This window comes from Carcharodon carcharias, chromosome 5 (genome assembly GCF_017639515.1).
Source record: "Carcharodon carcharias isolate sCarCar2 chromosome 5, sCarCar2.pri, whole genome shotgun sequence".
Lineage (NCBI taxonomy): Eukaryota > Metazoa > Chordata > Chondrichthyes > Lamniformes > Lamnidae > Carcharodon > Carcharodon carcharias.
Window position 1 is genome coordinate 69,671,658 of NC_054471.1, and position 19,418 is coordinate 69,691,075.

The window sequence follows — 19,418 nt, forward strand, 5'->3', positions numbered from 1 at the left end:
TTGAACGTAAGGGCGAAAGCTGAGGGCCAAGTAGTGATGAAGTCGAATTTCACTTGATATATATTTAAATAAATATATATACAATGCAATCGGAATGTACTTAATCACAGTGTGTAACTAATAATTGGTGCTAATTAAATTTAGTATTTATTCTGTAGCTACCGCTCTGATCTAACATGATAAATTTTAAATAGCCTGAATTTTGCGATAAACGTAGCAATGAGGCTATCCACACTCATCATTACTGAGGAATAAATTGGACAGCAATTTTGGCACCTGCACATATGCGGTTAAACTGGGAAGCCAGGAAATTATTGTCAAAGTTACTCTGCTCTTCAGCAACTTTGCAGTAACAGTATCTTGCTGAGAGAGACCCCAATCAAATACATAATTTGTGTGAAGTTGTGGTACTTAGCCACTAGTACCCAAATAAACTTGCCAGAAAACGTTAGGGCTTGTCCATTCAAGTGTAAGTGAATTTTTAATGGCATGGTAAGTCTCGATTACTACCAAACTCCTTGGAGTTTTCCCACACTCAAAACATTTTAACCAATTCTGTGTGATTATAAAGTATGTGAGAAATTCAGGAAAAATGCAGGTACAAGGGGAGCAAATCAGCGGAGGCATTAGTGGAGTACCGAAAGTGCAGGGTGGAGCTTAAGAAAGCAATTCGGAGAGCAAAAAGGGATATGAGAAAGCTCTGGCTGGTAAAAGTAGGGAAAATCCCAAGATATTCCATAAGTATATCATTGGGAAGAAGATAAGCAGGGAAAGGGTAGGGCCCATTAGGGACCAAGGGGGCAATCTATGGGTGAAGCCAGAGGACATCGGTAGAGTGTTGAACGAATACTTCACATCCGTCTTCACCCAAGAGAATGAGGATGAAGGTATGGAACTCAGGGAGAGAGACTACGAGGTTCTTGAGCAAATTGATATAGGGAGTGACAAGGTATTGGAGATGTTGGCAGGCTTAAAAGTGGACAAGTTGCCAGGTCCGGATGATTTGTGTCCCAGACTGCTGAGGGAGGCTAGAGAGGAGATCGTGGGGGCTCTGACCCAAATTTTTAATTCTTCTCTGGCCACAGGGAAGGTGCCAGAGGACTGGAGAACAGCTATTGTGGTTCTGCTATTTAAGAAGGGTTGCAGAGATGAGCCAGTGAGCTTCACATCAGTGGTAGGGAAACTATTGGAGAAAATTCTGAAGGAGAGAATCTATCTCCACTTGGAGAGGCAGGGTTTGATCAAGGATAGTCAGCATGGCTTTGTCGGAGGGATGTCATGCCGAACAAATTTGATTGAATTTTTTGAGGAGATGACCAGGTGTGTAGATGAGGGTAGTGCAGTTGATGTAGTTTATATGGATTTCAGCAAAGCCTTTGACAAGGTCCCACATGGGAGACTTATAAAGAAAGCAAATGCACCTGGGATACAGGGTAATTTGATAAGGTGGATTCAAAATTGGCTTAGTTGTAGAAGACAGAGGATGATGACGGAAGGCTGCTTTAGTGACTGGAAGTCAGTGTCCAGTGGCATACCACAGGGATCTATTATTCATCATTTATATAAACAACATAGATGACTATGTCGGGGGTAGGATTAGTAAGTTTCCGGATGACACAAAGATTGGCCAGGTGGTTAACAATGAGGTTGAGTGTCTTGGGCTACAGGAAGTTATAGACGGGATGGTGAAATGGGCAAATAAGTGGCAGATGGAATTTAACCCTGAAAAGTGTGAGGTGATACACTTTGGAATGAATAACTTGACAAGGACGTATTCAATGAATGGCATGACACTAGGAATTTCTGAGCAACAAAGGGACCTTGGCGTGTGTTTTCATAGACCTCTGAAGGCGGAGGGACATGTTAGTGGGGTGTTGAAAAAGTCACAAGGGACACATGCCTTTATCAGTCGAGGCTCAGATTACAAAATTAGGGAGGTCATATTGGAGTTGTATAGAACCTTGGTGAGGCCACTGCTGGAGTACTGTGTGCAGTTCTGATCGCCACATTATAGGATTATATATACATATAATAGGATTATAGGCACTGGAGGGGGTGCAGAGGAAATTCACCAGGACGTTGCCTGGGATAAAACATTTAAGTTATGAAGAGAGGTTGGATAGACTTGGGTTGTTTTCGTTGGAGCAGAGAAGACTGAGGGGTGACATGATCGAGGTGTACAAGATTATGAGGGGCATGGATAGGGAGCAGCTGTTCCCCTCAGTTGAAGGGGTCAGTCACGAGGGTCACAAGTTCAAGTTGAGGGGCAGGAGGTTTAGGAGGGATGTGAGGAAAACTTTTTTACTCAGAGGGTGGTGACGGCCTGGAATGCGCTGCCTGGGAGGGTGGTAGAAGTGGTGGAGGCGAGTTGCCTCACATCCTTTAAAAAGTATTTGGATGAGCACTTGGCATGTCATAACATTCAAGGCTATGGTCCAAGTGCTAGTAAATGGGATTAGGTCGGTAGGTCAGGTGTTTCTCACGTGTCAGTGCAGAGTCGAAGGGCCCCTTCTGCACTGTGATTTTGTGATTACAATACTGAGCATTTTCTAGACCAGATCTGACACTGCCTTACAATTATCAGTGTCAAATTCAATGGTATGAGGTGGCCTTTCTGAAGCTGCTCTGCAAAAATGGCAGGATAACTACGTTCTAATGTAGCTGGTACGACCGAAGTAATAATGGAACAAAAGTAACCTAAGTCCCACAAATACATAATGTTTCACTTCCTCAAATTGGGTTACCCTTGGCTTTTCTCTATATTCCTTAAATCTCAAGATAAGATTGCCACTGCTGTTTCAGGTTAATAATCTCCTTTACCTCTGCTTCTAATTGTGAATAATATTGTCTGACTGAAAGGTTTACAGCTTTGCTCATTTATATTTAAAAGACCCATTTCTCTGTGGGCTTGGCAATTTGGTGTCAATTGCTACTTAATTAAAGATATTTTGTGCTGTGCATTTGTCTGCCTTAGGGACTAGCTTCAGATTGCCACAAACATGGATAGGGCTATTACAGTCAGCAGAGAGGAGACTTTTATCCCTTCAGCATATGCTGGATAGTAACTCGGGTGCCAAAGAGAGGAAACCATTATGACTGATCACACATTCCAGATGTATTTGTATTTAAATATTTTCACTGTCAACTATGAATCTAATAGTGGGCAGATATTTAAATGTATTAATAGAACAATGTTAGATAATGTTTTTTTAAAAACTCTTCTCTCTTTATTCTGAAGGTAAAATTTGCTGGCTATAAAGTTGTCAACGTTCTGGCTGTGTGCACTATGCCATTTGAAATTAGGCTACCAGAATTCACCAAAAGAAATCGGCCAATTGCAAGGTATGTACTTAGAAGTTATTGAATACTACAATGACAACATTGTCCAACAGTATCTGAGAAAAGACCAGGGCAATGAAAGATCTCTACCCCAAATTTAAGCTCACCGTCTTTCTTCTTAAATGTTGATAGACCTGCTGTATATTAACAGAATTAGTTTTTATTTTTGACTCGCAGCATTTGAAGTATTTCTTTTCTTTCTCTCTTGCGTATTACTGTTACTTTTTTAACAATCTCTGTAAGATGTGCTTTCTGTTATTTTTCTTAGTTACTGAAACTCCAGTGTTTTTCTTTCTCTTGCAGCTATGAGCCAGAACTCCATCCTGCAGCATCTTATAGAGTTAAAGCGTTAAAGGCTACACTTCAAATTTTTTCCACAGGAAGCATAACAATAACAGGTGCGCTTGCAAACCTCAAGTTAAAATCAGCTATTGTAGCCACTAACTTCTGCATTTTAGGTTCCTCCACATTTCATAAGCTTCGTAAAAATAAGTATTTTATGAGTAAAAATGTGTATCTACCTTTTAAGAATCTCCACTGAATTGCACAAGATCACTATTACATCACTGTGCACGATTTCTGCCTGACATTAAGTAAAGGAGCTCACTGCTACCTTCTCAAGGGAAACAAATGCTGACCCAACTAGTGAAGCCCATATCACATGAATGAATTTTTAAAAAATACTCTGCAATATCGGCACAGTTCTCTCTCTGCTTTTCATCGTCCATTGTGCAGCACCATTGAAACACTCAACATACATTTTCAGAATTTTCATTATCCCCTCCCACCAACCTGAATAAATTCACTGCTTCAGGCCAGAGATATTCCTAAACTATTAGCTTGAAAAAGATTACAACTTGCAGTTGCCAAAGAAACTTATAACTGTTCGAGGATATTGTTTAACAGCCAGTCAAATAATATCAACTTCAGAGAAATTGATCACCAAAGCAGCGCTAACCAGATGTTATGAATACCGGTGAGAAAAAAATGTAGTTGCTGGGAAGCTGCACAATTAATATTGAATCCTTTTTTGTTACATTTTTCTGTCCTACTGTTCCCCTCTTTATCACCCATAATTAATTAACTCCCATTTCTGTCTTTCTCAGTCACTGAGTACTAAATACTGATAATCATCAGTATAAACTTTTTTAGTGGCAGTTTTCTTAACAAGAAACCTTTATAATTGGATCCTTAAAAGTATCACTGGGGCAAAGGGGCGTGAAAACAAAAGTTTGAATTGGACACCTGCCTGCTTGCCCTTATACTCCTAATAGATAGCACAGTATAATTTGTGCTAATAATTTTCATCAACACAAAATACATTATTTGGACAGCAAATACTCAATTGAAGTATTGCATTGATTTCTTGATTCAGTAGTGAGGAGGATGATTTGGGTTTTGAATAGGGAAAAGATTTTAAAAATCAGACTATGAAACAGGATCTGAATAATGGAGTAAACTGGATTAGTTAAATTGACAAAAACATCACTTAGTTGACATTTTGTAATTACATCTATTAAAGTTTATGTTAACTGTTGTCCATATTTGGGATAGATTTTTTGAGAGTTATTTCACTGTATCGAATAATAGATTATTTCGCTGTGAGATCAAAGAAAAATGCATGTATGGAGCATTCTTCAAATTAGTGTTGGCACTTAAGATTTTAAAACAGCCAGAACATAAGATAGGAGCAGGAGTAGGCCATTCAGCCCCTTTAGCCTGCTCCTCCATTCAGTAAGAACTTAGTTGATCTTCTATGCCAGCTATACCTTCCCATGTTATTCGCATATCTCTGATTCCCTTAGTGTTCGAAAATCTCTTATTCTCTGACTTGAGTATGTTCACCTTTCTCTGGGGTAGAGTATGCAAAAGGTTCACAACCCCCGGTAGGAATTTCTCCTCACGCAACCCTTTGAAGAAATTCCTTGCCATCTCAGCTCTAAATGGTCCTATTCTGAGAATATGGCTCCTAACCAGGGAATCATCTTTCCACCATCTACCCTGTCAAGCCACTGAAGTATTTTATATCTTTCAATGAAATCACCTTTTATTCTTCTAAACTCTAGGAAATATAGACCTGGTCTACTCAATCTTTCCTCAGAGGGCAATCTACTCATTCCAAATATCAGTTTGGTGAGCCTTCATTGCACTTCCTTTAAGGCAAGTACATCCTCCCTTAGGTAACGAGAACAAATCTGTACACAGTACCTCTGTGTTCTCACCAAAGCCCTATATAATTGCAGTAAGACTTCTTTACTCTTATAAACCAATCCCCTTGTTATAAAGGCTAACAATACCATTTGCTTTCCTAATTCCTTACTGTATCTGCCTGTTAATTTGCTGTGATTCAGGTTTAAGGATGCCCTGGTCTCAGTAAATACCAACATTTCCCCCTCTCTAATCATTTAAAAATATTCTATTTTTCTATTATCCCACCATAGTAGATAACTTCATTATAATTCCATCTCTCATGTTCTTTCCCCACTCTCAATCTGTCTAAATCCTTTTAGAGCCTCTCTGCATATTCCTCACTTGAGTACTTTACATTGTATCCTCTCATCTAGGTCATCAATATAGATTGTAATTGTGTGAGGTCCATACACTGATCCTTGCAGTACCCAACTTACTACAGCCTGCTAACCTGAAAATGACCCATTTATTCCTATCCTGTCTGTTAGTCAATCCTCAGTCCATGCAAGTATATTACCCCCAGTCCCATGCAGCTGTTGTGTGGCACCTTATCAAAATCTTTTTTAAAATTAAAATATACTACATGCACTGGTTCCTCTCTAATCCACTCTGTTGGTCACAACCTCAAAATGCTCTAATAGATTTGTCAAAAATGATTTCCCCTTCATAAATGTATTGACTGTGCTCAGTTACATTATGATTTCCAAGTACCTTGATATCATGTAGCTAATAGATTCTAGCATTCCCTGTTAAGGAATGTATGTTGCGAATTATAAATTAATTCTTAATATGTCTGCCATTGTCTACCTGCCATCGTATCTTTTAATCCAGTTTCCAATTATACCTTAACCAACTTACACCTCATAGTCATGTAATTTACTTCGTTCAGATTCAGACCCTAGTTTTGGAGTTTACTAAATCACTTAATATTAAATCCATCATGTTATGATTGTTAATTGTGTATCAGTTGGATGGTAATTGCATTCAGGTGGGGGGTATTAATTAACCTGTGCTCATATGAAAGAGGGTTGTGCTGTTGGAGGTACACGGTATGTAATGTGTATCTCTGCAAATAAAAGCGACTAAGTGAATAAAGACGTGATTTCAGTGTTTTATCCTTCATTGCCTAGCTATTCAAGTTTTGACAATGACTGTTCTTCCCCAGAGGATCCTTTACTGCAAAGTTATTAATTAACCCTGTCTCATTGCACAATGCTAGATTTAGAAGAGTCTATTCCTTAGTTGGTACCTTGACATACTTATCTAGAAAATAATCTTGAATGCATTCCATGAACTTATCCACCATACTATTGTTGTAAATTTGGTTTGTCCAGTTCATGTAAAGATTAAAGTGCTGCATGATTATTCTATTATCCGTATAACATGTATCTCAAATTTCCCAATTTATACTCTGCCTGATAATACAACTACTCCCATCATTGTTTTCTACCCCTTGTTGTTCCTTGACTCCACTCAAAAGTGATTCCACAATGATTTTCTCAGCTAAGATCCTTTCTCTTTACTGTCTTTATCATGGGACAACCCATCTTCCTTTTCTATTTTGCCAATTCCTCTAAAAGAAATGTATCCTGGAAAATTTAACCCCCAAACTTGGTCACTCTGCAACCATATCTCCATAATGTAGGGAAATGGTGGCATAGTAGTAATGTCACTGGACTAGTAATCCAGAGGCCCAGGTTAATGTTCTGGTTAACAGCAGCTGACGGAATTTAAATTCAGTTAATAAATCTGAATATAAAGCTAACCTCCATAATGGTAACCATGGGCAACCATCACTGATTGTTGTGAAAACCCATCTGGTTCACAAATGTCCTTTAGGGAAGGAAATCTGCCATCCTTACCTGGTCTGGCCTACATGTCACTCCAGACCTAAAGCAATGTAGTTGACTCTTAAATCAAAACAGAAAATGCTTTAAAAAAACTCAGCAATTCTGGCAGCATATGTGGAGAGAAACAGATTTAACGCTTCAATGCAGACTTGAAATGGTAACTCTGTTTCTCTCTCCACAGATGCTGTCAGAAATGTTGAGTTTTTCAACATTTTCTGTTTTATTTCAGATCTCCAGCATCCACAGTATTTTGTTTTTATTTTAGTGGTTGACTCTTAATTGCCTTTGGAAATAGCCTAACAAAACACTTGGTTTAAGGGCAATTAGGGATGGGCAGTAAATGTTGGCCTTGCCAGTGACACCCACATCCCAATGAAAGAATAAAGCAAAAAAAATGGCTATTAGATCAAACCCACTAATTCAAGATTCACAACCCTTTGAGTGAAGTAATTTCTCCTCATCTCAGTCCTAAATTTTCTTGAGACTGTGCCGCCCTTTTTTAGACTCCCTGACCAGCAGAAACAATCTCTATGTATACCCATCAGAATTTTGTAGGCTTCAATGAGATCACTTCTCATTCTTCTAAACTCCAGAGAATATAAGGCCAATTTACTCAGCCTCTCATCATAGGACAATTCCCTTATCCCAGGGACCATTTAATGAACCTTTGCTGTACAGCCTCCAAAGTGAGTCTATCTTTCTTTAAATGTGAAGACCAAAACCACACAGTATTCCAGATGTGGTCTCACCAAAACCCTGTACAATTATAACAATACTTCTCTAATCGTGTACTCCAATCCCCTTGCAATAAAGGCCAACGTGCCATTTGCCTTCCTAATTGCTTGCTGTACCTGCTTGCTAACTTTCTGCATTCCTTATGCAAATACACTCAAGTCTCATTGAATATCTACACTTTCAAGTTTCACACCTTTCAAAAAAAAATTGATTTCCTATTCCTATGACCAAATTACTTCACACTACCATACATTATAATCCATCTGCCATCTTGTTGTCCAGTCAATTATCCTGTCTATATTTCTTTGCAGCCTCTATGTCTTCCCCACAACTTACCTTCCCACCTAGCTTGGTATCAGCAAACTTTGATACATTAATCTCTGTCTCCTCACCTAACTCATTAACGTAGATTGTAAATAGCTGCGGCCCCAGCACTGATCCTTGCGGCACTCCACTATTCACTGCCTGTCAACTTGAAAACGCCTTGTTTATGCCCACTCTCTGCTTTCTATCCATTAGCCAATCCTCTATCCATGTTAAAATATTACCCCCAACTTCATGACCCCTTATCTTGTATATTAACCTTTTGTGTGGCACCTTATCAAATGCCTTTTGGAAATCCATTATTCAACGTTGTCTGGTTTATCAACCCTACAGGTTGTAACCTCAAAAAACTCTGAATAAATTTGCCAAACAGGATTTCCCTTCAGTAAAACCATGTTGACTTGTTCTAATCATACTACGTGCATTGTTAAGACTATCTTAATAATAGATTCCAGCATTTTCCCAACAACTTGATGTTAGGCTAACTGGCCTGGCCTGTAAGTATCCTTTTTCTCTCTCCCTCCTTTCTTTAAAAGTGGTGTAACCTTTGCCACTTCCAATCTAATGGGACCATTCGGAATCTAAGCAATTTTGGAAAATATAGCCAGCACGTCCACTATCTCTTCAGTTATCTTTTGGAACCCTACAGTGTAGGCCATCAAGCCCCAGGGATTTGTCGGATATTAGTACCTTATGTTTCTTCAATACTTTTTTTCTGCCGATATTAATTTCCTTAATTTCCTCACTCTCTTTAGCCCCTAGGTTACCATCTATTTCTGGTATGAAATTTGTGTCTTCTACTGTGAAGATGGGGACACAATATTTGTTCAATGTCTCTGCCATTTCCTCATTCCACATGATAATTTCTCCTGCCTCTACTTCTAAAAGACCAACGTTTACTTTAGCTTTTCCTTTTTATATACTTATAACAATAGATTGTAAGAGCTTTTATATTTCTGGCCATTTTAAGAGCAAGCATTTCAAAATGTTGGCTTCACGTTATAGAATTAACCTAGATGTGTGATTTATAATATGTTTTTCTCTTTCTGTACCTTAGCACCCAGCATACAGTGTGTTGCCACTGCAGTGGAGCAAACCTATCCATTAATCTTTGAGTCCCGAAAGACGATCAAATAATCATTCCTATTCTGGGACCACCCTTTGATTATTGAATGGATGACTGCAAAGACAAATTTTACCATATAATAATCCCGGGAACGGAATGGACATAAAGTAAATGAGAGACTGTGAGATGCTTATAAAATGTATGAACACAATGCAAATGTATTCATATTGGGATGTTAATATTGTTTTATTGTGAACTGTTTACATGACATGATGCTGCTGTTTTTCTTGGGAGAGCTCTCTTAGTCTGTGCAGTAAGGGGAACAAGATTATAAAATGTGCACTACATTTAAAGTTGAACCATTTTTTCTGGTTGAGCTTTGTGTTTTATTGTGAGGTCTTTTTAAAAAAGAAATTTATGCTGTATATGAAAACCAAAGATGCCACCAATATCACTGTCCATTTAGTTAAAGTGTTTAAATAAAATTAATAGATGTGTATTTAATTTTACAAGAACCCTGCCATCAGTCATAATCTCTTTCAAAACTTATAAATAGCATAACAAATTTAGCATTCATTAGTGAATCCAAAACATTATTTAGGAAAGCAGTTTTGACTAACAGGTCCTCACAAGTAATAGTTATGGTTGAAGTTAAATTCCCATTTAGTAGTGATTAAAAATTTCAGGTAGACATGGATTGAAAGTTCATTTTTAAAATGATTATTTCGTGAGTTCATGAAAAATGCAGGGTTCCTAAAAGTTGGAGTCAAATCACATCCTATTAATGAAAAAAAAATCTAGTGCATCAGATCTTTTACACATTGTAGGATATTGGAAATTGTTTAAATATTTGCATGGTTGCTTGTTGATCTTAATTGTTAAAAATGATCAGCTAAGCTAAGAAACTTCATATACAGCATCATAAAATGGATCAAAAAAGACAGTGTAAAGTTGTTTTATTAAAATAGTTACATGCTGTGATGCATACCATTTATCATATCAACCATTGGAAATGTATCAAACATAGTAACAAGTATTGCATTAATATTCTAAAGCAGTATCTTAGGAAACTTTTTCTGTATTTGAAAAGAACTTTCATGGGACTAGAACCATATAGCCCATAATGCTGCAGAACATGAATTTAAACTTCTACCAGGAGCCTCACACCCACACAATAAAGAGAATCTCACTAATGTTGGTGAGTTCCAGTGGTTTTTTCATTTATGTTTGCTATAAACTTTGATCAGTTAAACTCTTGAGTTATGAATCTTTCATACTCCAGAAAGAATGGCAGAGACTACCCATCACCAGTGAGATTTCTTCTCTGAACCCAGATTTATTTTGTCTATGTTTTAATAAATACTGACTTGAAAAAAATGTTTTATGATGCGCAACCTTGATTTGAAGTTCTTTAATGTACCTATTAACAAGCAGACTATTACTTGTGTAACATTTTAAAAGAAATTATTCTATTGCCCTTCAACCATTTCCAGAAGAAAAAAAATCAATTGTTACAGTTTGGCCACCATTACTCTGCATAATAAACATATAATATTGCCAGTATTCCATCAGATATTCATGATTTATAATGAAAATAAGGTTTCAGTTCTGCAAATTACAAAAAGAGTTTGAAACTCTTGACTTTGTGCTGTAGAAATCATACTGCACTATAGCAGTAAACATGTTCTCGATTCACTCCACTTTTCCCAGCTGAATGTTTATTCCTCAGGTTGAGTGTTCATCCTCATGAGCATTGCAAGTGGCATCTGTTTAATACAAGAATACTATTGAATTTCAAACAATTTACTTTATCATTGCAATTGCAAGGTAAATCACCAACAAAAATTTTCAATTGGACATTACATCGTCTAAATTAACATCAAAATTCACATAGAACATAATCCTTTGAGTACTGGATAACACTTTTGAATAGCACAGTTTCTGTTATATATGTTTCTTTTTGTAAATTTCCAATCCTCAGCAAAGTTGTAGTAGGTGGATGTATGCAACTGTAATATACTGATTTACAGTATTCACACAAATGTAGTCCTGACTATATAGTAGTTGCTTATTTAATGTAGAAGGCTTCCTCAGTCTCAAAGGGTTATGTTGAGCGACAGAGTGCATCTGTCATGTAAATAGTCTACTTCAAAATATGTCAGCATTGTTGCTTAGATGTTATGTCTTCATTCCAATTGCCAGTAGTTGGAATATTGTATTGCTTTTATACCATACCTTGAAATTGCCTCTGCTGTTGAATTTGAGTTGGAAAGGACAATTATGTATTGCAAAGGCTATATGTTTGTGTTGATGAGATGTAGTTAAGATGGTATACTTTTCCATAGAAAATATGTAACTTTCATATGTAAAACTGTAAATTCAGGAAAAAAAACTTCAAAATCTACTAATTTGAAGAAAAAATGTGTTTTGGATTGCTTTAAAATTTTCAATAACAAGGTCACCTTTTTAGCTTTACATGTGAGCACTTGGCTGTTGAAGATGGAAATCCCAAAGCTTCCTTGAATGCATGTTTCAATGAGTAAACTTCTGTTTGTTCATGGCCGGGACAAACAAAGCCATGGTGAATGATTTGGAACGAGGAAAACAAAATTGGCATTGTGAGCTGCAGAATATATATTGTGACTGGCCTGCAGGTAGGACACTTATTGCCTATCAGAGGCACATGGCATGTAACTAGTAAGAATATTGCAACACCATTCTGAAAACACTGCAGACTTATTTTGTGAGTGACGATGGAACAGCTGAAGTTTGATGTACTGTTATCTACAAGACTTCAGTTTCAGTGGAAATTGGTGAATTTTTGTTTTCCCTGGACATGTGCATGTTTGCAACATTGAAGTCTATGCACAAAAGGAGAGGTGGAAATGAAGTTCTCAGTAACTTTTATTGTCACATAAATTATATTTATGATGTATAAGTAATGTTGGTAGGCCAAAGAAATTCTGAGGCCTCTTCTAAAAGTTTCAAGTTAGCTGCCAGAAGCAGAAATTAATTTCAATATCGCTGCCTTAGAAAAGCTACTGCTTTAAAGTTACAATCCTTGGCCATTGTTGTAAATGAACATTACTAAGTTCTCCCTAAAAGATGCTGGGATTTGATTAAATACTTTGCAAAAATAATATGATTATTTTGAAGGGGAATGCTACATTTTGGCAAATTCCTAATTTCTATCTATGTACATATAATACTAGATCATTCTCTGGCTTTGCAAATGGGAAATCAAGACCATTATAAACTTCAAATGAATGATTACAAGGTAGAGCAGGATGTGCAGCATCAAGATATTTAATGAGAATAAATGTAATGGGAAGAGGAGTGACAAAAAATTACAACATGAAATAAGGTATTGTAGACAACTGCTTACAAATGTATGATTTTTAATATTAGGATAATAATTGATCCCCAATGGTATTGAGCATGGTGAGTTGAAAGATACACACCTTGAAATTCCTGAAAGTAGAAATGGCAAAATTTCTACTTGCAGAAGGTTAGGATTTTAAATGACCTTGTCCTCTTAATTTGGGATTTAGCTGCAGATGTGATTTCTGCACTGCTGCGCTTGGGTTAGTGACCAGGGTTGTCTGAATCTTTCTTTGGGACAGTGTTTATGCCCTGTAAGGGATTTCTTAAGAGCCACTAAAGTGACTGAAGAAATCAAATTCCTTTTTAATTAATGGCATTCTGGGAATTTTGCTGGTAATTTGGGACTGAATTACATTCTGTGAAAATATTATTAGTTATATATTTAATTTTAATCCATTTTTACCAGTTTCAAAGCTGAAAATGCTTAATAGAGTGGTATACAAGATGTACTAGTTAGATATCTGAGGGAATTCAAAATCCCTCGCTCCGCTGTTGGGAGTGTAGTAGGGCAGGTCTTACAGTCACCAGTTTTATTGGATATTCATCACATTGCAATTTCTGGGATAGAGTCAGAAAAATAAAGTGGCTTAGGCACCTGTGACCTTTAGTTAGGGAAGCACAGGAACAGGCTATTCAGCCCCTCTAGCCTGTTGTGCCATTCAATTAGATCATGGCTGATCTACATCAACGTCATTTTCCCGCACTATCCCCTTTCCCTCAATATCTTTAATATAGGGAAATCTGTCAATTTCTGTCTTTAATATACTTGATGACTGAGCCTCCACAGTCCTCTGGGGTAGAGAATTCCAAAGATTCAGCACCCTCAGTGATGAAATTCCTTCTCATCTCAGTCCTAAATGGGCTACCTCTTATTCTGAGACTGCCCCCTGGTTCTAAACCCCGCAACTTGCAATCAGGAGAAATATCCTTCCTGCATCTATCCTGTTGAGCCCTGTAAGAATTTTCTGTGCTTCATTCTTCCAAACTCTAGAGAATACAGGCCCAGTCTCCTAGCGTCTCATAGGACAATCCCACCATCTCAGGGATCAGTCAGGTGAACATTCGTTGTGCTCTCACTATTGCAAGTATATCCTTCCTTAGATAAGGAGACCAAAATGGTACACAATACTCCAGGTGTGGTCTCACCAAGGCTCTATACAATTGCAGCAGGACTTCTTTGTTCCTGTACTCAAATCATACCAACATATGAAATAGGAGCAGAAGTAGGCCTTTTGGCCCCTCCAGTCTGCTCCATCATTCAATAAGATCATGACTGATCTGTTTGTGTTTCAAGTTCCACAATATCGTCTAACCCTGATAACCTTTGATTCCCTTGCTAACAAGAATCTACCTACCTCTGCCTTAAAAATATTCAGTGACCCCACTTCCACCACGTTCTGAGGCAGAGAGCTCCAAAGTCACACAACCCTCTAAATTTCTCCATCTCTGTCTTATAAGGGCAACTCCTAATTTTAAAACTCTGCCCCCTAGTTCTGGACTCACCCACAAGAGGAAACATCCTTTCCATATCCACCTTGCTGAAACCATACAGGAGCATACATATTTCAATCAAATCATCCCTCAATCTTCTAAGCTCCAGTCTGTTCAACCCTCATAAGACAACCCACTCATTCCAATTATCAATCTAGTAACCCTCCTCTGAATCATTTTTAACACACTTACATCCTTAAATAAAAAGACCAAAGCTGCACACAGTATTGGAGATGCAGTCTCTCCAGTGCCCTGTATAATTAGCATAACATCCTATTATGTTAAATTTTTCTTGTAATAAACAATAGCATTCCATTAACCTTGAATACATGCTGTACCTGCATACTAACTTTTTGTGACTCATGCATGAGAGCGCCTAGATCCCCCATACCTCTGAATTCTGCAGTTGTCCTCCGTTTAAGTAATACTCTGCTTTTTTTATTCTTCCTGCCAAAATGAATAACTTCACATTTTCCCACATTATACTCCATCTGCCAGATTTTTGCCCACTCAACTTATCTATATGTGTCTGCAAACTCCTATGTTGTCTTCACAACATACTTTCCTACCTATCCTTGTGTCATCTGCAAATTTAGCTACCATGCCTTCTCTCCCCTCATCTAAGTCATTGATGTAAATTGTAAGAAGTTGAGACCCCAGTGGGTCTCCACTCATCACATCCTTTCAATCAGACAAAGACCCATTTATGCATACACTGTTTTCTGCCAGCCGGCCAATCTTCTATCCAGGCTAATAGGTTATCCCCTACACCATGCATGAGCTTTTATTTTCCGCAATAACCTTTGATGTGGCACCTTTATCAAATGTTTTCTAGAAATCCAAGTACAGTACATCTACGGGCTCCCCTCTATCCACCACAAATGTTACTCCTTCAAGGAACTCCAATAAATTGGTTAAACATGATTTTCCTTTCATAAAACCATGCTGACTCTTCTGATTGCCTTGAGTTTTTCTAAGAGCCTAGCTATACCTCTTTAATGATCGACTCTAACACCTTCCCCATGACAGATGTCAAGTTAACTGGCCTATAGTTTCCTGTTTTCTGCCTCTTGCTACTTTCCAGTGATGGAACCTTTCCAGGATCTAGGGAATTTTGGAAAATTAACACCAACCCATCTACCACCTCATTAACCTCTTCTTTTAAGTCTGGGATGAAGTCCATCTGGACCCAGAGACTTGTCATCTCGCAACTCCATCAGTTCGTTCAGTACTGCTTCCCTAGTGATTGTAATTTCACCAAGTTTCTCTCTCCCCTCCACCTCCTGATTTACCAGCTACTTCTGGAATAATTTTTGTATCATCTCTGGTGAAGACAGAAGCAAAATATTTGTTTATTTCATCTGGCATTTCCTTATTATCTACTATTAACTCCCCATTCTCACTCTTGAGAGGACCAACACTCACTTTACCTCTTTTCCTGTTTAAATACCTGTAGAAATCCTTGCTATCCATTTTTACCTTTTAGCTAGCTTCTTCTCATACTCTAATTTCTTTCTCCTGATTAGTCTTATAGTCATCCTCAGCTGTTCTTTACATTCTGGCCAATCATCTGACCTGCCACTCATCTTTGTGCAGTTATATGCTTTTTCCTTACATTTGATGCTTTCCCTAACTTATTTAGTTAACTATGAATAATGGGTCTTCCCTCTAGAAATTTTCTTTGTAATAGGAATATACTTATTCTGAAATATCCCCTCAAATGTCTGCCACTGCTTCTTTATTAACCTATCCCCTAGCCTCGTAACCCAGTTCACTTCAGCTAGCTCAGCTTTCATGCCCACATCGATGCCCTTATTTAAGTTTAAAATATTAGTCTTAGACCCACTCTTCTCCCTTTCAAAATAGATGTAAAATTCAATCATATTGTGGTCACTGCTATCTAGGGGTGTCTTTACTCTGAGGCCATTAATTAATTCTGTCACTTAAGACCAAGTCTAATATAACCTGCTCTCTGGTTCCAGAATGTGCTGCTGTAAGAAATTATCTCAAAAGCATTCTAAGAACTCCTCATCCAGGCTATTACTGCCAGTCTGATGTTTTTCAGTTTGTGTAGATTAAAGTCACCCATGATTATTACCGTCCCTTTATCACAAGCACCCAATATTGTTAATTCTTTAAATGTTTATCTGCCACCATACCATTTAATGTAGGTTCCCAATCTATCACAGCCAATTTGCCCCTCATACTTTTGTAGTTTCCTTTGTTTAGATTTAAGACCCTAGTTTTGGACTGCACTACATCGCTTTGAAACTTAATTTAAAATTCCAGCATATTATGGTCACTCTTCCCTGACGGCTCCTTTACAACAAGATTATTAATTAGCCTTTTCTCATTGCACAATATTAGATCTAAAATAGCCCATTCTCTAGCTGGTTCTGTTCTAGAAAACCATGTTGCATTCATTCCATGAATTTGTCGTCTACAGCATTAGTGCTAATTAGGTTTACCCAGTCTATATGTAGATTGAAGTCCTCCTTGATTACTGTATTCCTGCTGTTACATGCACCTCTAATTTCCTGATTTATGCTGTTCCTTACATTACCCCTTATCAATGTTTGCTGGCCCTCGCTGCTTCTTAGCCCCAGTGAAACTGATTCTACATCTTGATCTTCTGATCTAACATCCTCCCTCACTGATGTACTGATCTCATCCTTCATCAACTATCTGTTTCCCTGTGACATTACAATTTGATTTTTCTCAGAACACAGTTGGTCCACTGAAACCATGGATTGGGCTGGACTGAATAGCTCTTCTAGTTACTGCTGCCTGTCTCTAGGTCTTTCTCTCTCCCACTCTTCTAGGTACTGCTGTCTTTCTCTGGGTCTTTCTCTCTCCCACTCTTCTAGGTACTGCTGTCTGTCTCTGGGTCTTTCTCTCTCCCGCTGTTCTAGATGCTGCTGTCTGTCTCAGGGCCCATCTCTCTCCCGCTCTTTTAGATGCTGCTGTCTGTCTCTAGGCTCTCCTCTCTCCCACTCTTCAAGCTGCTGCTGTCAATCTCTGCAACCTCCTCTCCCATTCTTTTATGCGCTGCTGTCTGCCTCCAGGTCCTCCTCCTCTCCACCTCTTGCTACTGTCTGTCTACAGGTCCTCCTTTCCTGCTCTTTTAGCTGCCCCTGTCTGTCTCTGGGATCTCCTCTCTCCTGCTTTTTTAGGAGCTACCACCTATCGCTAGGCCCTCCTCTCTCCTGCTCTTTTCACTTTCAACATGCATGTTCATCAGAAGGGTAGAAAAATTGGAGAGGCAATGGGGTGATAAGTCATTATGACTGATTTTTTTGTGGGGGTGACAATTTACTCCATTTGACAGTTGGCACTTTTCTAATGATGTTAGATTTGATTCATGCATATGTGAGCTGATTGTGGTAAAAGCAGAATTGGTGGGATTTCTGATGTTGGTGGGTGTGGGGAAGAGGTTGGTAAATTGGGGTTTTCACTTTGCTTGTCCTACCTCTTTCAATGATGTTAGGATTGAAAATGACCAGAGCAAGAAGCAGTAGTTCCCCTTTATCATAATTTCTAACCATGGGATGAAGATTCTGCCCCTTTCCTGTTCCATTCTGCGCTCCATTAGCCAAGATTTTTGGGACTTCAATATTTAGCTGCACTAGGTGGAAAGAAGGAGAGGGAGTTGAACTAGGACTAATCTTGAGCATTAATGCAATTAGGAAAATAATCTTGGGATTTTATAACACTGCGATGTTTTGAGGCTTTGGTAGAACTGGGGTGGAGATCCTGCAATTTGGCATCTCTGTGGTGGAGTTTCTGGCATTTTGCAGTATAAGGCAGAATCCTTTGGTATCACTAGCAAAGGGGAATGGATTCTGACAATTGTATTTGTTCCGTTTCCAGCATCTGTCAGCATTGAAAGAGCATATACTGAGACTCTGCCCCTGTGTTCTAGTTTCCCCAGTCAAGGGAAACTACCTCTGTGTTTGCCCTTCAGAATCTTTTATGTTTCAATGAGATCACCTCAATGCCCTGATGAATGGTTATTAACTTGAAACATTAACTCTGTTTTTCTCTCTCCACAGACGCTGTCTGACCTTATGGGCAGAAATTTTCGATTGGAGGCAGGTGTGCGCCCGATCCACTCAAGTGTGAAATTATGCATGTTGACGTCGGCCGGGCGTGCCAGCGTCAACGCACAGTCGCGTGATAGTTTGGTTGGCAGGCATGCGCCGGAGCCAGAAGTGTTCTCGCCGACAATTGAAAGGCCTGTAAGGTCATTAAGTAATCAATTAAATTAGAATTTTCGCTGCCCATCCAACCTAATAGTTGGCAGGCAGGTGGAAAGGCCAAGCGACCTTTGCATTTTTTTGGAAACCTCATCCATGGGCGGAATAAGGTTTCCAAAAGCAAACGAAAGTAAAATAAAAACTGTAATTTTTCATTAATAACATGTCCCTGCTCATGTGACAGAGCCACATGAGGGGACAAATTTCATTACATTTTTAAAATTTAAGAAAAAAATCTCCCTGAGGTAGCTCTGTGCCTCAGGGATGTTATGAAGCACGCGCATGCGCTCGTCTGGCTCTCACTCCTTCCACCTCCCCCACCTTTTGTTGGAGATGGTCCCCAATTCAGCAATGTACCCAGCATCTGCTGAGCAAGTTGCCAAAATCACACAGCTACATAGTGACATAATTGGGAACTGCTGGCATAGGCTCTAGTTTAATGGAGGCAGTTGCAGAGATGCCATTTATTGCAAGGTGACTTGCTAGGAGTCTTCATTCTAGGGATGACATTACCAGTGCTCATCAAGGCAACAACTCTCAATTGTTGTACCTCTGTTTCCTTCGAGGCTATCATGGGAATCATCTTCAGTTACAGCAAATTTGTTATCCATATCAAGCAAGTGGATGAGACATTATTGGTCAAGGGCTAAAATTTCACAGGGAGGTGATGGCATAGTGGTATTGTCACTGGGCTTGTAATCAAGAGACCAAGGGTAATGCTTCAGGGACCCAGGTTCGAATCCTGCCAAGGCAGATGGTGGAATTTGAATTCAATAAAAATCC

General features: G+C 38.6%; 1 protein-coding gene across 3 annotated transcripts in view; it reads left to right on the plus strand.

The window, feature by feature from the left end:
• The window catches only part of tbpl1 (TBP-like 1), a 57,259-nt gene extending 46,263 nt beyond the window's left edge, over positions 1 to 10,996 (plus strand). For 2 of the 3 annotated variants that reach the window (XM_041188396.1, XM_041188397.1), the window contains exons 7-9: positions 3,239 to 3,342; positions 3,643 to 3,737; positions 9,496 to 10,996. In XM_041188396.1, coding sequence (XP_041044330.1) covers positions 3,239 to 3,342; positions 3,643 to 3,737; positions 9,496 to 9,575 — 279 coding nt within the window. In that variant the 3' untranslated portion in view covers positions 9,576 to 10,996. Of the gene's footprint in view, positions 1 to 3,238; positions 3,343 to 3,642; positions 3,738 to 5,405; positions 5,500 to 9,495 lie in introns of all 3 variants that reach the window. The other variant, XM_041188398.1, reaches the window with a different exon arrangement.
• The last annotated feature ends 8,422 nt before the right edge of the window (positions 10,997 to 19,418 follow it).